Below are 20,298 nucleotides of genomic sequence, written 5' to 3' on the forward strand. Positions count from 1 at the left end.
ACCGATATACATCAATGATAATAAATAATTAATACTATTTCCATCTCGTAATATTTCTCTACTCGTGAACAATTTAAAATTAGCATCTCTCGTTAAAAAAAAAAATAGCATCTCACTTTTACCTTTAAGATATATATTTTCCACTATCAGTCAAATAATTATTGACAATAAGAGGAATTTTGGTATTTTATATGTGATTTTAAGTTATCTACAGTGCCAACGTAATAAATTTTTTACCTCATGATGTCATTTTTATTTATTATAGCTCGTCTCCTATTTTAAGAAGACTCACCAATAGGTATATTTTGAATTACATAATAGTATAATTTTTTGTACTCTTAAAAGATATATAAGGCCAAATAAACAGATGACCCCTCACAGTTGGCTCCAGTTTTCATTTTGACTAATATAACATATTTTTACATGATGGAATCAAAAATACATATTTTAATTACTTGAAGGTTTAATCTGCCAAGTATTTATTATATCATAAAGACCAAAATTAAATTTACCTATTATCCCAACAGAAAAGAAAAACAGATAGGACCCAGTCAGCGGCATCTTAAAGCCCAATGTTGTAAAGAATACACAGCCCTAGTTCCCGCCAATATTATTGGCGCCATTTCACATTTCAGCAATATCCATATAATATCACTATTTTACGCTCTCATTTTTTCTTCACAACTTTCTATCTTTACTCTCAAATCTACATCTATAGCCGAAACCAACGATTCACAATCAGGTGAGCTCAATTTGCTATCTTTTTAATCTCAGATCTGTTTTATGGAGTTGTTGGTTTCTCTTTCTGTTACTGCATTCTTTGTTTATTATGATTTAAAGAAAACAGGAGATTTATTAAAGATATTATTCACTCTGTTTCAATCTGTTTGTCTTGTTTTTGACTTGACACGGAGTTTAAGAAATTAAAGTATACTTTTGAATCTAGTGCTTTTAAATTAAAGATATGTAAATGTACCAAAATGTCCTTTAGTTTTGTGCTCTTAAACGTGCCATGTGTAAAGTTAAAATTAAAGAGTTGCAAAAAAAGTAAAGACGCATTTTTTTTTTAAAACAGACTAAAAAAAAAAAGAGTAAGATAAAAACAAATTGAAACTAAGTGAGTAGTTTTTTTAGGGATTTTCTAGGCCCCCATTTCTGTTTACTCCCTTTGCTATTGATGAAGATGTGTGTGTTTGGGTCTTTGAGTTGCAGTTGTTTCTCAAGAGTATATGCATTGATAGATCCAGTTTTAATGTTCGATTTGGAAAAATTGTGTTGTGAGTATATGTTAAAATGAATTATCTTTATATAAATCCATTTGTTTTTATTTGAAAAAATGTGACTTAATTGATTCACTTGTTTTTGGGAAAAGATGATTTAAGTTATTAATTTGTGATAATTGTAGCTTAGTTTATAGGGTAATTGATATATTAGTACTCTCCTTCAGATCTTGTTTAGTTGAAATGAGATCTAGTTTCATAATTACAAGTTTTATAGGTTGAAAGGTGTTTATCAACTTGCTTCTCAAAAAAAAAAAGGTGTTTATCAACTTGCCTGAGGTATAGGCATGGTGATTATCTCTTAATAATAGTCAAGAGAAAACATATAAGATTATCAGATAGAAACCTGTAGTATATGAGCTTACTACTGACATGTCATAATTTTTTGATAAGTCATTGGCATTGTGTTAGGTCTAAATATTTCATTGTTCCACTTTTCACTTGCTGTTATTTATGCTTTTCTGTATACTGGCTGTGAAATTTTGCTTTCCCTTTTTTGTCTTTCCAATTCAGGTCCAAGCAAATTGAAACGCTGAGCTAAGAAAATCTTTCTTTATGTAAAAACTTAGGTTTATGAATTTTGGACCTCACCTTATTAGACACCACTAACTAGAAAGTTGATAAATTAGTGAAAGCTCTTGGTAAGAGTAGCATAAGAGTAGCATTCCCCTTTTAACTATGGGGGTAGATAGACATCTTGATCTAAAATCTTCGTGTAATGCATACTGTTGTTTCTTATTAGTATAGTTCAATCATTTGTTGAACTAAGCTTCGTCATTGTATTGGTTTGTGTAATTGTGTTCTTTTTTCTCCATGTATTCCAAGTTCCAACATACTTTTTGCTTTCTATTTTTTCCTGCTTTTAAGAACAGCAAATTGAGATAATTATGAAGTGTTCGACTTTTAAGACATCCCAAAATAGGATTTTTGATCCTACCTGAGTAAAACTGTAAGCTGTAACGCCAATTAAGCGGAAATGTTCATTGATTCGTTCTTTGCTTTCTTGCTACTTTATTGTGGCCTAAGGTTTATTTCTTCTGCAGTTTCTGGAAGACTGGTGTGGCGTAGGCATTTGCAGTTCCACCAACAGTTCATGAACTTGAGTCAAACCTGTTAGACAATGGAGCAAAGGAGTCGCAGCAACTTGCACTTTATCCAAATTACGAGGAAAGGTTTGAGAGTAAAGGTCCCTAATGTAGATTCTCACGGAAAGCCAGCTTTAATGTTCAAGAAGTTAAAAGACATCTATGATACTGGATATGTTAAGTGTGAAGGCGAATGTCTGCCTGTGGTAGACAGAACATTACTGGCAATAGAACCTGAAAATAACAAATTTGGTTGCTGTGCTGACGATGAAGTAAGCAGTCAGTCAGATGATAAGTCAGATGATTATAATTTTGGAGAAATAACATTGAAACAACTCAAGGATAAATGCAAATCCAAGAAAAGGAAGCTTGCTACTCCAAGTCCTACTTCGACTTGTCCAAAGCAGGCTAATGGATGTTATCTTCTAGAGGAAGATGACGATCTAAAAGTACCCCTTAGTTCTTTGAAGTCGGGGATTTCCAAAAAGGCAAAGGGTAAAAGAAGGTGCACCAACAGAAATCTCTTTGCATCTCCGAAAGAGCCTGTATCAATTAAAGTTGAAGAGGTTTTGGAGCCCGAAGTTTCTCTACAGCTCAGAAGTGTTTTGCCTGAAGTGGAAGATCACATAGCTGAGACTACTGAATCTGAGTTCTCAGTGTGCCGAAACTCAGATTCCTCCAATTGCTCCTCTAATATCCAGATGGTTAGCAAACTGGATTCTGTTACAATTACATGTGGTGAATTTCCAAATGTAGTTGACTCTGAGGAAAACACACCGGTTTTGTTTGTTGAAGAACAGCAGATTTGTTCTCTTAACCAGATTTCCAATGATTACTTGGAACATGTAGAATCTCAATATGTTTCCTCAGCTAGTGAAGTGCTTGCAGAGGTAAATAATCAGGAGGACAAATGTAATAGAGAAAACAGTCAACAAGAGTTGTTTGCTCCAGCAAGGTCTACAGAAATAGTAGCAGCAGCAAATGATCAGAGTTTAGACATGTATGACTGCCTGAGGAATTGTTCTGATACGGGCAAGAGTTCTGATCAGAGTACCAATAATGTTGTGTTTCCAGTTACTGAGGCAGCGGTACTTAATAGCACTACCAGTGCCAGTCTTCATTATTCAGACGATGTTTGCATGTCTGGAGATGGAGACAAGGAAGTTTTGCTTTCAAATCAGAAGATTAGTTCAGTTGACGGCCCTGTTGACAATTGTATCTCATTGTGGAATTTGCAAACTTGCTCAGGTAGTGACAATTGTTTGCAATCCTTGGACAAAAGTAATGACAAGGAGCAGCGAACAGATTGTTGCTTTACTGATGCAGCAACTAGTTTGATTTCCGGAGATTGCTTGGATGATGAAAATCAGCCTCTGAAATCTTCAAGCATTTCTGATGAAAGAAATACGACGTTACGCAGTCCACCACCGGATGTTGTAGATCAGATCTCATCACCAGAGCTGTCACCGCCTCCTGAGAGACTTCTGTCGACACGAAAGGTTAGGAGTGTTTGCTGAAGATAATTTGTTTTCTTTGTATTTCTTGAAGTGTTTTAAACAATATATTCTTATGCAGGCTATTTCTCCATCCTCTCAAGAGCGACTTTGTTTGGCTATGAACTCCATAGACTTAATTGATGACCTGGAGAGCTACAGTAAGTCTTCGATGAAAACAGGGTTTCCAATCATATATTGGATTGGTTCTGTGTTTTATCCACTTCCATATATCCAATTGATGTTCCGTAAAACGATTTTCTTGAGCCGAGGGTCTATTGGAAACAACCTCTCTACCCCACAAAGTTAGGGGTATGGTCTGCGTACACCACACCCTCCCCAGACCCCATTTGTGGGATTATACTGCATATGTTGTTGTTGTTTGTATATGCATTGCAAATACAATTACAGTTTATATGTTGCTTCAAATTTCTTTAAGGACAAATCTATCATCAGAGAAACGACTCACCAGTGCTTCAAGTTACTTCAAAGTTCATTTTACTTGTATGGTTTTAGGCATTCTGGTGGTTGCTTCTTTGGTTGAGCCTAGGAACCGATAACCAAAAACTTTAGACACAGATGTGGTTTTCAGCTCTGCTGTTTTTGATTTACAGTAAATCAGACAAATTAGTATAATGTGCAAGTTAAATATCATCCAGCTTCTATGTGCTAATAAAGATAACAGCTTATTATAAAAGAAATTATATTATCCCAATTAAAAAAGAAGAAAAACAGGTACTTGTTTCGGATATGTTTTACTATTCCTTCTTACTTTTTCTATTCTAGTATTACATCAGAATTTTAACTGCTTTTAGCTAAGTATCCTGCAAAATGAAGAAACTACTAAGCTTTTTTTATACTTACCAGCTGAAGTGAATGACCTTGTCAAATGAACTATACTCTCTATGTTTCATACTTCCAACTTCGAAAGGTACTACTAGTTTCCTTTCTAACTCAAATTTATATGCCAAAGATGTTATTCTGGACAATAAATTCTTAACATCATACTTCTACCTTGAAAGGTAATATATCCTTTCTAGCTTAAATTTATCCACCAAAGATGTTACTTGGGACTTAAACTACAATTAATCAATAGAATGAGAGTGATAACAGAGGCATCACTCTGAAATTCCTGGTTCTCTTACTCTTCATGATGTTCTTTTGTATGCTTTGCTTATAATAAGATGATATATTTTTCTTCTGAAATGTTCTAAACTGTCTTGGAACTCTAGCTGACTTGTTTTTTCTTGGCTATGTTCTTTCAGAATGTGAAGAGAAGCTCACTTTTGCGGGACATGAGGATTCTGAAAGATCATGCCTAGCTGATGCTAGCACGACTAAAGATTCTGAAGGATCTCCACAGCTTAATCAGGCGAAAGTTTTTATAGGCCCCAAGCAGATCGCTAGGAGATTGAAGATTGCAAAACGAAGTTCCCCTCCAAAAGGCAATCTAGTAAAACGAAGTTCCCCCCCGAAGGGCAATCTAGAAGGTCCTCGTCTTTCTCGTTCTCTACCTCAACTTAGCACTGGGTGCACCTCCATTAAACGTTGTTCAGAGAGTGCTATAGCATTTTCACAGCGACAGATGCATGATATTGAATCTTTAACATCAAAGCTTATGAATGAATTGAAGTCCATGAAGGATATGGTAGAAGAAAAATTACTCTTTGAAGCATATCGAACCAGTTCTCTGAAGAATGATGCTGACGAGGTATGTTATTCCAGATATACTGGCATATTGGAGGTGACAATTCTTGAGTTAAAAAACAACCAAACAAAAAGATCACTGCTAACCTGTTATATCTGATATAGCAAGTGATACTTTTCTTAAAATCACAAGTAGGATGATGTTCCAATTTTCCAAGACCTCATCTAACAATCGAAAACATAACAATGTGATCTTTATTTTGGTTTTATGAGCAATGGTCATAACATGAAATAGGCATTTGACTGACACGAAAAAGGCATAAGAAAAAAAAAAGGTTGTGCAGTTTTCATTGTCATGTGAAATGACTGTGCTTGGATGAATTACTTTGCATGTAAGTGTATTGTTCTCAAGTGCTAGTATCTTATGTTTGACAGGTGAAGACTGCCATAAAAAGTGCAACGAAAGTTGAAGAGACAACACGAAAGTGGTTGTCCATGATGACTAGGGATTGCACCAGATTCTGTAAAATCATGGTTGGTACCTTTCATTTTCTGTATATTCATAGTTGCTCTTCAAACTTTTCTAACGTTACAATGTGAACCCTGTGACTGTTATTTAAGTCAAATTCATTTTTCTGTGATGTAGAAATTGAGTCAAAATGGCGTGACTGATTCCAAGAACTCAGTCCACAGGGAGGGGAGGAAAATTTCTTTTGCTGATGAAGCTGGTGGTGTGCTATGTCATTTCAACTATTTTGAGGACACCGACCCAACTTTGGAATCTGATAGTGTACAACAAGAAGACATCTGAGGCCTCTACTTTCACCTTTTGGAGATATCTCAATTTCTTGCTTTACGATGGATTATTGTGTATCTTCCTGATTGATTATGTCCAATAATGTAACATGAAAGAATTAGTTTGTCTATTGTGCAGAACCTAATACCTTTTAAGATAATACTGTTCTGCTATCTACTCTAGATCAAATTACTGTTAGTCAAGTCCCAAAATGAACTGTTCAATAAGATACGGCTCAGAGGTGACGGAAAGACCAAAAAGTCAAGTACTTTTACCAGTTCAAATAAGAAAGAAAAGGAAACACTATAATCTTTCCCTAAAATTTGGAGGGCATAGTATCTTGTTTTCGTAGCCGACCAGCAATAATATAAGAGTTTTAAGTTTTTGTGCACCAACACTACATAATTGTGTATAGAACAACATGTTGGATCCAATTACAAATTATTATATAAAAGACATATCAAAGCATAATAACCAGATTGCATGAGCATACGAAAAGAAATGATTAACAAATGAAAAAATAACATGTGATGTGATTCTACTTATGCAGGTTTTGGAAGTTGAATTTGCCAGCATGATGCTATAATAGTTCATTGAATTCTTTGAAGCTTTAGATCCCTAGACTTTGAAGATTTACCAAATAACTCTTCCCAAATCTCAGTGAAAGCTTCCACAATAATTGCATGATGGTGTCTTGAATTGAGACTAAGAAAACAAAGCAAAAGCTGTTCCAAATCCTCTGCTTCAAACATCTCTTTCTCCATTATCATTTCCTTCATTGAATTCTTGAAATCTTCATAAGGATCTGCTGATTTTTTCACTATAGCAAAACTCTCATTCACTTTCCCATCAGCCATACATGGCATCATAGAATCTTTAAAACTATTTGAAAGGTAACGCTTGAGCCTCCTTACTTTCGTGTTATTATTCTTTTTCTTCCTTCTGGTCCCCGTTAAATGGTCTATCGGATAATCCACATCAAATGAAGAATCGAAACTTGGAGAGGAAATAAAGCTCTCAGTTTCATCATTAGGCTTCTCATCACCACATTCACTGTTGAAACTGAACCAGCCACTATCAGCAGAGGAAAAACTCACATTCAACTTTTTTCTACTTTTCCCTCTTCTCATGATCATGTTGTTATTGTCATGATCAGAATATTCAGAAGTCGGCGAATTGTAAATTTTATCTGCTAAGTTTTGATCTTTTCTGAATCTATAAGCAGAATAGTGATGTGGGGTTGAAGGAGGTACTGGAACAGGGGAGTTATCAAGATTATTGGCCGGGGGAAATCTGTATAGTGAAGACGGCATTGGACTTTTAGGCAAAAAAGAAGCTTTTTTGGATCGACAGAATCGAAAAGAAGGCATAGAGAGCTTGAGTTTGAATCTCTTTGCCATATCTAAGTGATGAGAAAGGCAATTCCTTTGGTAGCAAATGAGTTGAGCACTTATATTCAGACTATAAAAGTATTGAAAAAAATGTGCTCAAACACCTGAACCAAAATATGTTATTGCTATAGGCGCCTATATTATTGAAGAAAACAGCGAGCAAATGCCTGAACCAAAATATGTTATTGCTGTGAGCACATGTACAGTTACAGGCGGAATGTTCAGTACCAATTAGCTTATGCCCTGTGAGTTTGGAGTTAAAAAGAACATGCTGTTGTCTTATACAAGAAAAATTGAGGAGAAATTGGCCGGCTTTGGTAACCTGACAGTAGGCTAATCTTTTAATAAAACTAATTTCCCCCTTATATCAGGAGTTTTCTGATTGACTAAATCTGAGTGAGGTAATGTGATTCAGATGTGAAAGCTACACACATATTCCCTTGAGGTCATCCTAAAAGTAGAGGAAATGGTCTCAAAACTTTTTTTATGTTTTGTTTCTTGAGTGTGACATCAAAGAATTTCTTTCTCTTGTATTTATCTTTTGTTCTTTCACGATAATTTGGATTCAACTACCGTGCCATTGAAGGGAATATTAGGTAGGATGACTAGTTTTGAGACCGCCTATGAATATTTAGTCACTATTTAAATGTAATTGAGAAATAGCCACCTTTTAAGGCGGAGATAAAATTTGGACAAAAACACCTCGAACTGAAACACGAGAAAGTCTAACATACAGTACTGGAGTTCGAAATTTCGACAAGTGCAACTCCAGCATAATATGTTGGAATTCGAATTCAAGGACCGGATCCTTGAGTTCTCAGTTGTGAAACCATGAACACAAGGACAAAATCCTTGCGTTTGATGTAAAACCATGAACTCAAGGACTATGTCTTTGAGTTCGAATTCCAGCACATTGTGCTTGGTGAAAAGTGTAGGTTTTCTGTGTTTAGTTTAGAGATATTTTTCTCCAATTTATTATAAAGTGGCTAAATGTTAATTACTTTTGAAATGACAGCTAATTCCTCATCACCGGTCTGAAAAATGGCTATTTACTCATTTTATCCGGCATTGCATTCAATTATTTAAACCTTTTGACTTTCTCGACTTGGTAGCCTCAAGCTTTTCATGCTTGTAGTTATTTCAAAGGTTTAGGCGGTGCTTGGTATGCTTGAAGGTCATTTCCAGAATAATATTTTTCATGAGGAAGCCATGTTTTCCATGAAAAACATTTTGGAGTAGACTAAGGAAGATATCTTAACTTATGATAGAAATAAAAATGACGAAGAAACCGATTGAAATGAATTTTCTGTGTCCTTTTCATCTGCACAGTAGATGTATATATAACAATAAAAATGAATCATTGAAACAACTAACTATATGATCTTTACAGCACTACATAGCACTAGTAACTCTTTATTTAATTGAGAGCATCTTTTTGCACAGCACTAGCACTAGTAATTCTTTTATTGAATTGAGAGAATCTTTTAACGTGTCAGCACTAGCACTACACAGCACTACTAATTTTAATTTGAGAGGACTGACTATCTGATATTTTAACGTGCACAGCATTAGAATTGAGTACTATACTTTATTCCCTTTCTCTGCAAAACACAGGCTGCCATTGCTTGTCTTCTCCGATACATCGGAGATGTAAGTAATTCCAACACCCCCCCTCAAATTGGAGGGGGAGGAACGGACACCCAATTTGCTCAACAAAAAACGATGAGAAGATGCTGGAAGAGGTTTAGTAAAGAGATCGGCTGGTTGTGAAGAGGAAGGAAGAAAGGAGAGGGAAATAAGGCCATCTAAGTACTGTTGACGGACGAAGTGACAATCCAAGTCAACATGCTTCGTCCGTTCATGAAAAACAGGATTTTTAGCAATGTGAATCGCCGCCTGACTGTCGGAAAACAGTGAAATAGGAAGGGAAATGGGTAGATCTAGATCGGAAAAGAGGCGAACAAGCCAAGTAAGCTCTGCGACAACACGTCTCATGGAGCGGTATTCGGCCTCGGCGGAGGAAAGGGAGAGAGAGGCTTGTTTTTTAGATTTCCAAGAAATAGGACTGCCGCCAAGGGTTATATAGAACCCAATGATGGATCGTCGGGAATCCGGGCAAGTGGCCCAGTCGGAGTCACAAAAAGCAAGTAAAGAAAGAGAAGGAGAGGAATTAAGGAAAATGCCAAGACCGGGATCATTGAGAAGGTAACGGAGTACATGATGTGCTGCTGCAAGATGTGCTTTGTGGGGTGATTGCATATATTGGCTTAAGTGTTGAACGGAGAAAGAGATGTCGGGGCGTGTGTGGGTAAGAAAATTGAGTTGACCGATGAGCCTCCGGTAAGCAGTAGCATCGGAGAGAGGATCACCCATGTCAGCCTGGAGTTTGTGATAAGGGTCTAGAGGTGAAGAAGCTGGTCTCAAACCAAGTGTATCATACTCAGAAAACAGCTCAAGAAGAAACGTGCGTTGATTTAGAATCAATCCCTGAGGCTCACGGATAATCTCAATTCCTAAAAAATAATGTAAGTCCCCCAGGTCCTTGATTTTGAATTCTGAGTCTAAAAATGACTTTAAGGCATCTAATTCCTCTTTGTTGTTCCCTGTAAGAAGTATGTCGTCGACATAAACGGCTAAAATGGAAATAGAAGAATTATGAGTCTTGTAAAATAATGAATAATCATTCAACGAATGAGTAAACCCTTTGAACTTTAAAGCAGCCGTTAATCTCGAATACCACTGTCGCGATGCTTGCTTTAAACCGTATAATGATTTCTTAAGTCGACACACCTGAGTTGGATCAGTAACTTGTAAACCAGCAGGAAACTTCATATAAACTTCTTCTTCTAACTCTCCATGTAAAAACGCATTGTTTACATCTAACTGATATAAACCCCAACCTTTCTTTATTGCCAACGCTAAGACACATCTGATAGTGGTTATTTTAACAACAGGGCTAAAAGTCTCTGTAAAATCAATACCCTCTATCTGTATATCTCCTCTAACAACTAAACGAGCCTTGAGTCTCTCCACATTGCCATTGGAGTTTAATTTCACCTTGTAGACCCATTTTGTAGGCAATGCTTTCTTGCCAGGAGGCAAAGTGACCACTTCCCAAGTGTCATTAGTGATTAAAGCTTCTAACTCTTTAGTCATAGCATCCTTCCATCCTGGATATAAGATTGCTTGGGAAAAGGTTGTGGGTTCTTGAATGTGTGATAAAGAATTTATGTAACATTGGTTAGGATTAGATAGGGCAGCAAAAGCAATAGGAGATTTTTCAGGTGGAATAAAACAGAAATTTGATACATTAGAGAGTTGGATACTGTTGCAAACATAATCTTCCAAGTATGCAGGAGTGTGAACTGACCTGATGGATTTTCTGAAAGCAGTGGGAATGGTAGGAATAGAAGGGTTATCAGGTTCTAAAACATCAGTGGGGAGAGTAGAGATAGGAGAAGATGAACAACAAGGAGAAATTGAGGGAGAAGTAGTTTTAGAAGGATGACTAGCAGAAGGTAGGACATTGACATTTTCTTGAGCAGGAATAGTGATAGGAGTATCATTTGCATAATCTATAGGAGGAATATGAGGAACCAAAGGAAACAGAGGCACAGTAGAAGTAGCGGAAGCAAATGGAAAAACATTTTCATAAAAGATAACATTTCTGGAAATAAGAAACTTGTTGGTTTTGAGACTAAACAACTTATATCCTTTTTTGTTAAATGGGTACCCAAGAAAAACACATGGCTCGGCTCTAGGGTCCAATTTTGATCTACCTTGTGACAGTGTAGAGGTGAAAGCAAAACATCCAAAACTCCTTAAATGAGAATATGAGGGACTGGTCCCATATAACTTTTCATAAGGTGTTTTAAAAGATAACAATTTTGAAGGAGATCTATTAATGATGTAGGTTGCAGTCATGAGTGCATCGCCCCAAAACTTATGTGGAAGGTTAGATTGAAAAAGTAGGGCCCTACAAATTTCCAAAATGTGTTTATGCTTTCTTTCAACAACACCATTTTGTTGTGGTGTTGCCACACAAGATGTTTGGTGTAAAATGCCTTGAGAAGATAAGAAACTGGAATTTTCTGAACTTGACCCTAACTTCCAAGCATTATCAGATCTGATAGCCTTAACCTTTTTGTTGAATTGTCTTTGTGTCATGGCTAAGAAACTTTTGAGAATTGGGAAAGCATTGCTTTTAGTGACCAATAAGGTAGTCCAGGTTCCCCTAGTAAAATCATCAACTATAGTAAGAAAATATTTATAACCATCATAGGTAGGAATTTGATAAGGTCCCCATGTATCAATATGTATTAGATCAAAAGGTTGTTTAGTAGAAATGGTACTGTTAGGAAAAGGGAGCTTGTGTTGCTTTGCTAATGGACAAACAGGACATGGAACAGAAAATTTTGAACACACATTAAAAGGAACATTACTGATATTTTTCATATTTAAAAGGGGCATATGGCCCAACCTTACGTGCCATAATTGGCTTTGAACATCAGAAATTGAACTGCAAGATAGAGTGGATGATATATCCTTCTTTGAATAAAATTTAGAACTAGAAAGACTAGAAATAAGACTGCTAGAAGCTGGAACAGCTGAAATTCTATCTTTGAGGACATAGAGGCCATTTTGTTCTTCACCAAGCTGCATTATTGGGCTCTTCATTGAAGGGCCCTGCATAAAACAATGAGAAGTAGTGAATAATAAAAACTTGGAAAACTGTTTGCACAGCTTATGGACAGATAGAAGATTAAAATGAAAACTAGGGACAAATAGAACATTGTGTATGATAAAATTAGAGAAAAGCTTGATGGATCCTGAGGAAGAAACCTTAACCTTTTGAGAATTGGGTAAACTAACAGTAATGGACTTTGGCAGAGGCATAAGATTAAAGAAATATTCTTTGTTATAGCTCATGTGTTCTGTTGCACCCGAGTCTATGATCCAACTATGTTTTGTGAATAATCTATGATTGACCTTGGAATACATTTTGGAATTTAAAGAAAATGGACTAGGAGTGAATTTTATACCAGTGCAGTTGGCAGATGCAGTGACTTCAGAGGTAGAACCTTGATCACCTTTGTTCATGTGTTGCAGCATCTGCATAACTTGAGCAAGTTGTTCAGTAGATAAGAGTTTTCCCTGAATTCCTTCATCTGTGTTGTTAGCAAAAATTTCCCCAGAATAATCATTTGATGAGACAACATTTCCTTGTACATTATTCTGAAAATTCCTTTGCTTAGTAAACTTGAAATTAGAGGGAAAACCATGTAGTTTATAACACTTATCAATCAGATGTCCTGTTTTCTTGCAATATTTACAAACCATCCCAGATTTCTTATTCTCATAAGTTTGCCTTTGTGTCCTAAAATCAGTAGTAAAAGTCCTGTTTCCATTATTTGCATTTGCAGCAACAAAAGAGGATGATTCCCCTGGGAATCTAGGTGTGTTTTGGACCTCTCTTTGTTTTTCCTCCTGAATTAGTAGTGCATAGGCATTTGATACAGTGGGCAGAGGTGAAATCATGAGAATATTTCCTCTTGCACCACAATAAGTATCATTCAAACCCATCAAAAACTTAAGCAATCTTTCATTTTGTTTGAACTTGATATTTTTTTCTTTTGCTCCACAGGAACAAACACAAAGGCATGGTGAAAAAGAGTCCAAGGTATCCAACTCATCCCAGAGTCGTTTCATCTTAGTGAAATAGGAAGCAATATCAGAAGCACCTTGGGTTAAGTCACTAAGCTCCTTTTGGAGTTGAAAGAGCCTAGCACCTGAGCTTTGGCCAAATCTCGCTTCCAGATCTGTCCAGATATCTTTAGCAGTAGAGTAATATAGAACACTTTCTGAAATTTCTCTAGATAGAGAATTTAAAAGCCAAGAAATAACCATGTTGTTGGCCCTAGACCAAGCTTTATGCTTATCAGTTCCTGCACTTGGTTCTGGGGATGAACCATCAACAAAGCCAGATTTATTTTTTGCTGTCAAGGCTATCCATATACCTCTCTTCCATCCACCAAAACTTCTACCATCAAACACTGCATTGGTTAGCAGTGTGCCAGGAGAGTCTGATGGTGAGATGAAGTAAGGATGAGAGGTATTGTTAAATTCATTTTGATTAGTATTGGTCACTGTAGTGGGAACTTGGGTCCCAGAAGTAACACTACTATCATCTGCCATTGTAATAGATTTGTAAAAGTAAGAAAAACCAGTAATAAAAACAAAAAAAATGCAAAAGGAATGAAATGAGAGCAGATTTAGATCGAAAGCTCTGATGCCATGATAGAAATAAAAATGACGAAGAAACCGATTGAAATGAATTTTCTGTGTCCTTTTCATCTGCACAGTAGATGTATATATAACAATAAAAATGAATCATTGAAACAACTAACTATATGATCTTTACAGCACTACATAGCACTAGTAACTCTTTATTTAATTGAGAGCATCTTTTTGCACAGCACTAGCACTAGTAATTCTTTTATTGAATTGAGAGAATCTTTTAACGTGTCAGCACTAGCACTACACAGCACTACTAATTTTAATTTGAGAGGACTGACTATCTGATATTTTAACGTGCACAGCATTAGAATTGAGTACTATACTTTATTCCCTTTCTCTGCAAAACACAGGCTGCCATTGCTTGTCTTCTCCGATACATCGGAGATGTAAGTAATTCCAACAACTTATAACTTCCTATTACTCGCTCCAACTAACACTTAGACATTATTATTGAAATAACTTTTAGGATTAAAAAACTTTAGCAGAATAATCTCGGATGTACTAATATTCTTATTAGTTTTTAATAAGTATTTCTTCTTTCAAAAAACACTTTTCACTCACCAACCAAACACGGGAAAATGTTTTATACGGAATGACTTTCGTCATACTAAACACACTTAATGACATTAGATTTTTCCATAATATCAAAAGCAAAAAATTCAAACTTTGACAACTGTTGCCAGCAAGCTCCAATGTTTATATCAGTACTTTCTTCTTGCTTCATTTTTATTTTAGATATAAAAGGTTGTTAAACCAGTTCAGAAATGTATCCAGCCGTGCGTTGAAGAATTCCTGGCTAGCCAATACAATAAAGATGTCCTATTAAAGTCTAAAGAGACTGGATATAGAGAGAACAAATTAATGGTTGTATTATATGTATCGACTCATCTAAAAATATTAGGGAGGAGAACTCAGATTTTTAAAAAATTGTTAAGTTTCACTAAAACCCCTTTACCTTTAAGGGTTTGGGAAACTATACCCCTCCACCTTTTAAATAAGAACATTATTTTGTTTATTGAACCTTAAGCAAAAAATATAACTATAAAGCATTTCATAATAGTTCATAAAGATGTAAAAGTAGTGAATTCTGAATATTACAATGAAGTATTTAAAGTTCCATATTATATAGTAGTAATGATTTGTGATTTAAATTAAAAAGTGAAACTAAAGACTTATCTCGCGCAGAACGACCCTCTACTCCTTATCTCCCCCCTTAGAAGAGAAAGATGACACTGCTGATAAATCTATGCTACAGAAAATTAACTTCTCCCATTTAATTGAGTCAACTAGCACACCTTCTTGAATCAATTGCATGAAGAGCAGTGCTTAATATGAGTTTTTTCCTGCCTCAAACAACTTCGAGGTTCGTGATCGCTATATTCTGAAACCAAGGCTGCTTTGTTTCCATGCATTTTAGCCTCTAATTTTTCCAAGCTCCAACTCCATATGTTGACCATTTCTTCTACTTAGAGTATAAAGAAGAAAATGTTTCATATTGGTCACAGAGTAGCAATGGTTGTCTATTTGTTTCAACTTGTCCCTTGAGAACTTACTAGAAGAACAAAATCAGGTAATTGAAAGAAAGTATATCTGAAGTTGAAACCAGAAGAGTATGTGGAAGTTGATCAAGACTAAACGTTTTCGGACAGACCTTAGCCAGGCTTTTGGAAAAGGAAGTGACAACATTATCCAAAAACATATGTTCACATAGGAATAAGGGTAATGCAATTAAAGGATGGCATTGAGTCTATACATAAAATACAAATATACAATAAAAATTGCAAACGGGACCTCTTCTCAAGATTGATTAACTGCAGCAGTTCAAAGAATGTCCAAATGCAACTTTTCAACAATATTGCTACATTAGTATAGGAAGGAGCCAATGACAGTTCTTTCTGAAAAATGTAGGGTAGTGCCACAAGGTAGTAAGGTGCAAAACCAAAAATCATGCTGTGAAGTTACATTTCAACCTTATTCCCAAAAGCTTTTTGTTTACTGGCTACAAATTGTCAACACATTGCTTTGGCACCTACGTTAAACATTTTTTTCGCTGTAACTCTTGCTATTGTTCAGCCTGAAATACTTGATTAGTAGAGAGGGAACCTTTTCAAAGGGCTAGAAACTTTCACCTACACAAGTTTATTCATATTTAGCAATGAAATGCTTAAATTGCAGTAACAAAACAAGTAAATTAACAAGAAACCTAACCAATCAATATCCAGGTAATATCCATCCAAACATATTCATTAACCGGTTCTAGTATCACTGGAAGATATTACACAAGCTTGTTGCCAGAAGTCCAGAACGGTGCAGATTACGAAAGCAAATTATTCAAAAATTGTGTATAGAATTGAGGAATTACATCTTTAAGAATCATTAAAGGTACTTGATAAAGTTGAGAGCGGGAGTCAGCTTGTTTGAGGTATAAGATTTTAATGAAACAGTAGATTTGAGAAATTTCTTGTGTATTTCATCAATGGAGAGTACCCCTATATATACAAGCCTATGTATTTAAAATAAATAAAGAAAACAATCAATCCTGTACATATTTGTCTATCTTCTATTAGCTAATTCCCTAACAAACTTTTATTCTTTACACTGATAGGATTTTCTGATTTTGAACAGGTGTGCACAGGTGTCATTTTCACCAAGCTGTATGGCCAGATTTGTTTTGTCAACTTTCAATGGCTCAGATCTGTCCACAGCTTTGTTGGGCTCAGATTCATCTTGAATTTGTACACGGGCTGCACCTTTGTCCAAATGCTTAAATTGGGCCCGAGTTGAAGAAGCCCAATGTGAATAAATGGGATTTGCATCTGATGGCCTTTTTGCATTTGATAACCTTTCTTTGTAATCAGAACACTCTTTGTCTTTGTTAGTATCGAATCCCTTTCTCTTCTGTTGTGTTCTTCAACTCAAACTTTTGTGTCAAATTCTCAAGATGAGGATCCTTCGAATATAGAATACAAACCCTCCCCAGCTAGGAAAAAATCACCTGAACAACAATATCGCAATTTTTTTTTATTTTTTTTAAAAAAAGAATGTAATACAGTTTTTGACTTCTATGTATTACTTCAAACTAACAAAGGGAAAGAACAGAAGGTAAAACTTACCACATCCAGCCGATGAACTTCCTCCTCTTTCTGTAATATCGGTAATAGCCGTTGACATGTCCTCTAACGAACAGTCAATGAAATTGCAAAATGAGACTAACCAGTTTTGTCCAATAATTTAAATTATTTGGTTCCAACTGGCTATCAGTATCTCGCCAAAATTTGATAATATGAAGGATCTCTTCTTCAGTTGATCTCCGCAGGATAATTCAAGATGCATAACCCTTCTTTCTCATCTCAAGATATATTTCTGAGGGATTATTAGCAGTAAGCGTGACCATATATAACCAGCCCCTCTCTGACAAAAGATTGTCAGCAGCCGGCAATATTTTATCAATAACACTTCGACCATTCTCCCCTCCGGCCCATGCAGAAGTGATCCCTTCACAACCAACTTTGTCTTCAGGTGTAGGAACATAAGGAGGATTCACAACCAACACATCAACCGAACCTAAATTTTTTAAAAAATATATCAAAAATTTAAAAACAATTGAAAAAAAACATCGACCAAACCTGCTAACCGCTTCTCAAGTCCAGATGAAATATCTGTGCGTACCAACTCTGCATAAACCCTGTGAGCATCCATTGTCTCGCGAGTCACCTTTAGTGCATGACGGTTAATGTCTGTTGCAATATAGTATGGAACAAATCGTTCATGTCCAAGCATAATGTATACGGTAAAAACCGGATGTATGCAAGACCGGTGAGACCGGGGACCGGGGATAAGAAGAGACAGGCATGAGTACCGAGTCTTTCCTTTGGATTGGTGGAATTGCACCGGCTGCGGCTGATCTGAGAAAAGTGAAGCAAATCTGTTTGGTCCGGTATCTCCGGGGTGAACTCCGCATCACAGCCAGTCCAGTTTCTCCATGACCGAGTTGATCGTGGCCGTTAGTACGGTTTCTCCATGACCGAGTTGATTGTAGCCGTTAGTCCGATTTCTCCATGGCCGAGTTGATCGTGGCCGTTAGTCCGGTTAATCAGTTACAAGATTGCCACGCGTCAAGATCGTTCTGTTACATTGTACCGACAACCGTACGGGTGTCAGACCGTACGGCCTAACCTTATCCTTTTAGGGTTTTCTTTATTCTAAAAAGGACTTTATGATTGTATGCAAGGCCCGTAAGGCAAAACTATAAATTGGGGGGGGGGGGGGGGGGGGGCATTTCCTTACTTTGAAGGGTTGGCTTTTTGAGATCTATAACATTGTAATAGAAAATATATACATTGAAGCTTTCTCTCTCATTTTCTGGTCCGAACTAGTGGAGTTGAGTTTATTCATTCAATATAATTTTGGCTTAATCATCAATATTCACGTATTTATTCAAGTTATTAACGCATATATTCATATATTCATACCATTGCACACGAATCCATACATATTCCACATATACCAAAAATAGATTAAAGTCTATCCACATATCCTATACCTCACTTACAAATTCAATTGATTACTTAAATCTGGGGTAAACACATAACTGCAAGTGAAGTAATAACATACCACTACCACAACCAATTTCCATACAAATTGAGGGTTGGTGCTCTAACAAGTTAGTTCGATCAGCTAATAATGCATCGACCAATGCAAATGAATCAACACATGGCTCATAAACCTCGGGATGCGAACTCACAAGCTGGATTTTGGCAGTTCTTGTCAACATCTTAGATAACTCCTGTCAATTTAAAACAAACTCATAAGGTCTTAGCAATGGAGGCTGTTGACACACCTTTCTATCATCAACGACAAATCCCCTCTCGATAGCATAATTGATACAACAGGGCAGGCTGCAAATAGTAGACGTTGCAGGTATCAAATTGCATATACATTGGACACCAACAGCTTGTTTGGATGGTTGTTACCTATTGTATTGTAGTATTGTTACTTTAAATATAATGTTTGTTTTGATTGTTACTTAAATTTTATTGTATTGTATCGTTGAATTCATCATTATTTAACGACCAAAAGTTTCATTTTATGTAACGACCGATTTGGAGTGATTGCGTTGTTACTTCTTTTTTTTTTCCTTCTCATTTTGTCTTTACTTATTATAATCATATTTTATCCTTTACACTTGCTTTTTATAATAGCTCTACCTTGTATCCTATTTTACTTGTAGGTTTATTCTCCAAACTGTTGATATGTGTCATTATGTAATGATGAAAAATGATATCTAAACATTATATTCATCAAAACCAATATAGTATAATACAATACAATAGTATACGATACATTATGAAACGATACGTAACAACCCTCCAAACAAGGTGCAAGGTTGCCTTTTTATTCAACTTATACAAAAATAAATAGGTAATGTGAGTGCTTCTATACTGAAAAAAGACTTCAAATTCTTCCAAAACTTTAGTATCTTAAATTTGTTCAGCTTTTGTAACTTTTGTCATCATTTTTAACATAACATGAATGATGAAGATGAGAATAAAGTGGTAAGTAACTATACCTATACCTTTCCGGCGACTGTCCCGATGTAGTTGCCGCCGTCTGTTCCGATGCGGCGTGGAGCGGTGGAGAAGAATAAATTTTGGGGAGTCTGCTTTTGGTGAAATTGGTGACTTAGGGAAATAGCCCATAAGTAAATTCGCGTCGAGAATATTCATTTAAAAAGTATTACACTTTATTCTATTTAGGAAAAATATTTAGCATGCACGTAATTCACATATTGTAATATACCTTAATCAGTAGTATAAGTATTCCCACCAAAATTATGAATCCGCGACTTTTGTAGCACAAAAAAAAAAAAAAAAAAGTTGAACCAAACTAGCACAAAAAAAAAAAAAACATTACTAGGTTTCATGCGTGAAAGGACCAAACTGCAAAAATGCAAGTTTGGCCTTTCACGCACGAAATTCGTGCGTGAAGGAAGCCTTTTTTTTTTTAACCTATCAAAATCATTTTTTTTTCCATACTTTGGGCAAAGATTAGTCATGTTTCAAAATCCTGAAATATCAATATTTTATATAGAACTTAATATCTTTTTTTTGCGTACAATAATGTCGGCTCATTACATCAAGTCCACCTAAACGTTTGGATCATCGTTTTAGGGGTTCTAAAGTACCCCGAAGTAAGTTTTGAAACTTGTCATATTTATAGGGTTTTGATTTAAGTGTTCTATTATATTTGAATTTACAAATATAAATATTTTATTTAATAATAATTCATCCAATACGAGAGGTTTATACT

At 35.8% G+C, this 20,298-nt stretch overlaps 2 protein-coding genes and 1 long non-coding RNA gene across 3 annotated transcripts; 1 reads left to right on the top strand and 2 right to left on the bottom strand.

Annotated features, from left to right (window-relative positions):
• The first annotated feature begins 524 nt into the window (after positions 1 to 524).
• On the top strand, positions 525 to 6,499 carry LOC132628000 (uncharacterized). Its single transcript, XM_060343665.1, has 6 exons — positions 525 to 742; positions 2,324 to 3,864; positions 3,941 to 4,019; positions 5,124 to 5,569; positions 5,941 to 6,039; positions 6,152 to 6,499. The coding sequence occupies exons 2-6, from the start codon at positions 2,401 to 2,403 to the stop codon at positions 6,314 to 6,316; spliced, it is 2,253 nt and encodes a 750-aa protein (XP_060199648.1). The 5' UTR covers positions 525 to 742; positions 2,324 to 2,400; the 3' UTR covers positions 6,317 to 6,499.
• A 37-nt stretch (positions 6,500 to 6,536) lies between these two features.
• Positions 6,537 to 7,787, bottom strand: LOC132628002 (transcription repressor OFP7-like). The gene has a single exon (XM_060343666.1). The coding sequence runs from the start codon at positions 7,699 to 7,701 to the stop codon at positions 6,892 to 6,894; it is 810 nt and encodes a 269-aa protein (XP_060199649.1). The 5' UTR covers positions 7,702 to 7,787; the 3' UTR covers positions 6,537 to 6,891.
• A 7,350-nt stretch (positions 7,788 to 15,137) lies between these two features.
• LOC132623584 (uncharacterized) lies at positions 15,138 to 18,234 on the bottom strand. The gene is made up of 3 exons (XR_009576297.1): positions 17,849 to 18,234; positions 17,103 to 17,726; positions 15,138 to 16,984 (listed from the first exon to the last, which is right to left on the bottom strand). It is a non-coding gene; the product is annotated as an uncharacterized LOC132623584 (long non-coding RNA).
• Between the last annotated feature and the right edge of the window lie 2,064 nt (positions 18,235 to 20,298).

The sequence above is a fragment of the Lycium barbarum genome, chromosome 2 (genome assembly GCF_019175385.1).
Source record: "Lycium barbarum isolate Lr01 chromosome 2, ASM1917538v2, whole genome shotgun sequence".
In the NCBI taxonomy this organism is placed as follows: domain Eukaryota; kingdom Viridiplantae; phylum Streptophyta; class Magnoliopsida; order Solanales; family Solanaceae; genus Lycium; species Lycium barbarum.

Coding starts and splice junctions, on each gene's coding strand:
- LOC132628000 (XM_060343665.1), top strand. CDS start 2,401: ATGGAGCAAAGGAGTCGCAGCAACTTGCACTTTATCCAAATTACGAGG. Junction 3,865..3,940: donor GACTTCTGTCGACACGAAAG/GTTAGGAGTGTT, acceptor ATTCTTATGCAG/GCTATTTCTCCATCCTCTCA. Junction 4,020..5,123: donor TGATGACCTGGAGAGCTACA/GTAAGTCTTCGA, acceptor ATGTTCTTTCAG/AATGTGAAGAGAAGCTCACT.
- LOC132628002 (XM_060343666.1), bottom strand. CDS start 7,701: ATGGCAAAGAGATTCAAACTCAAGCTCTCTATGCCTTCTTTTCGATTC.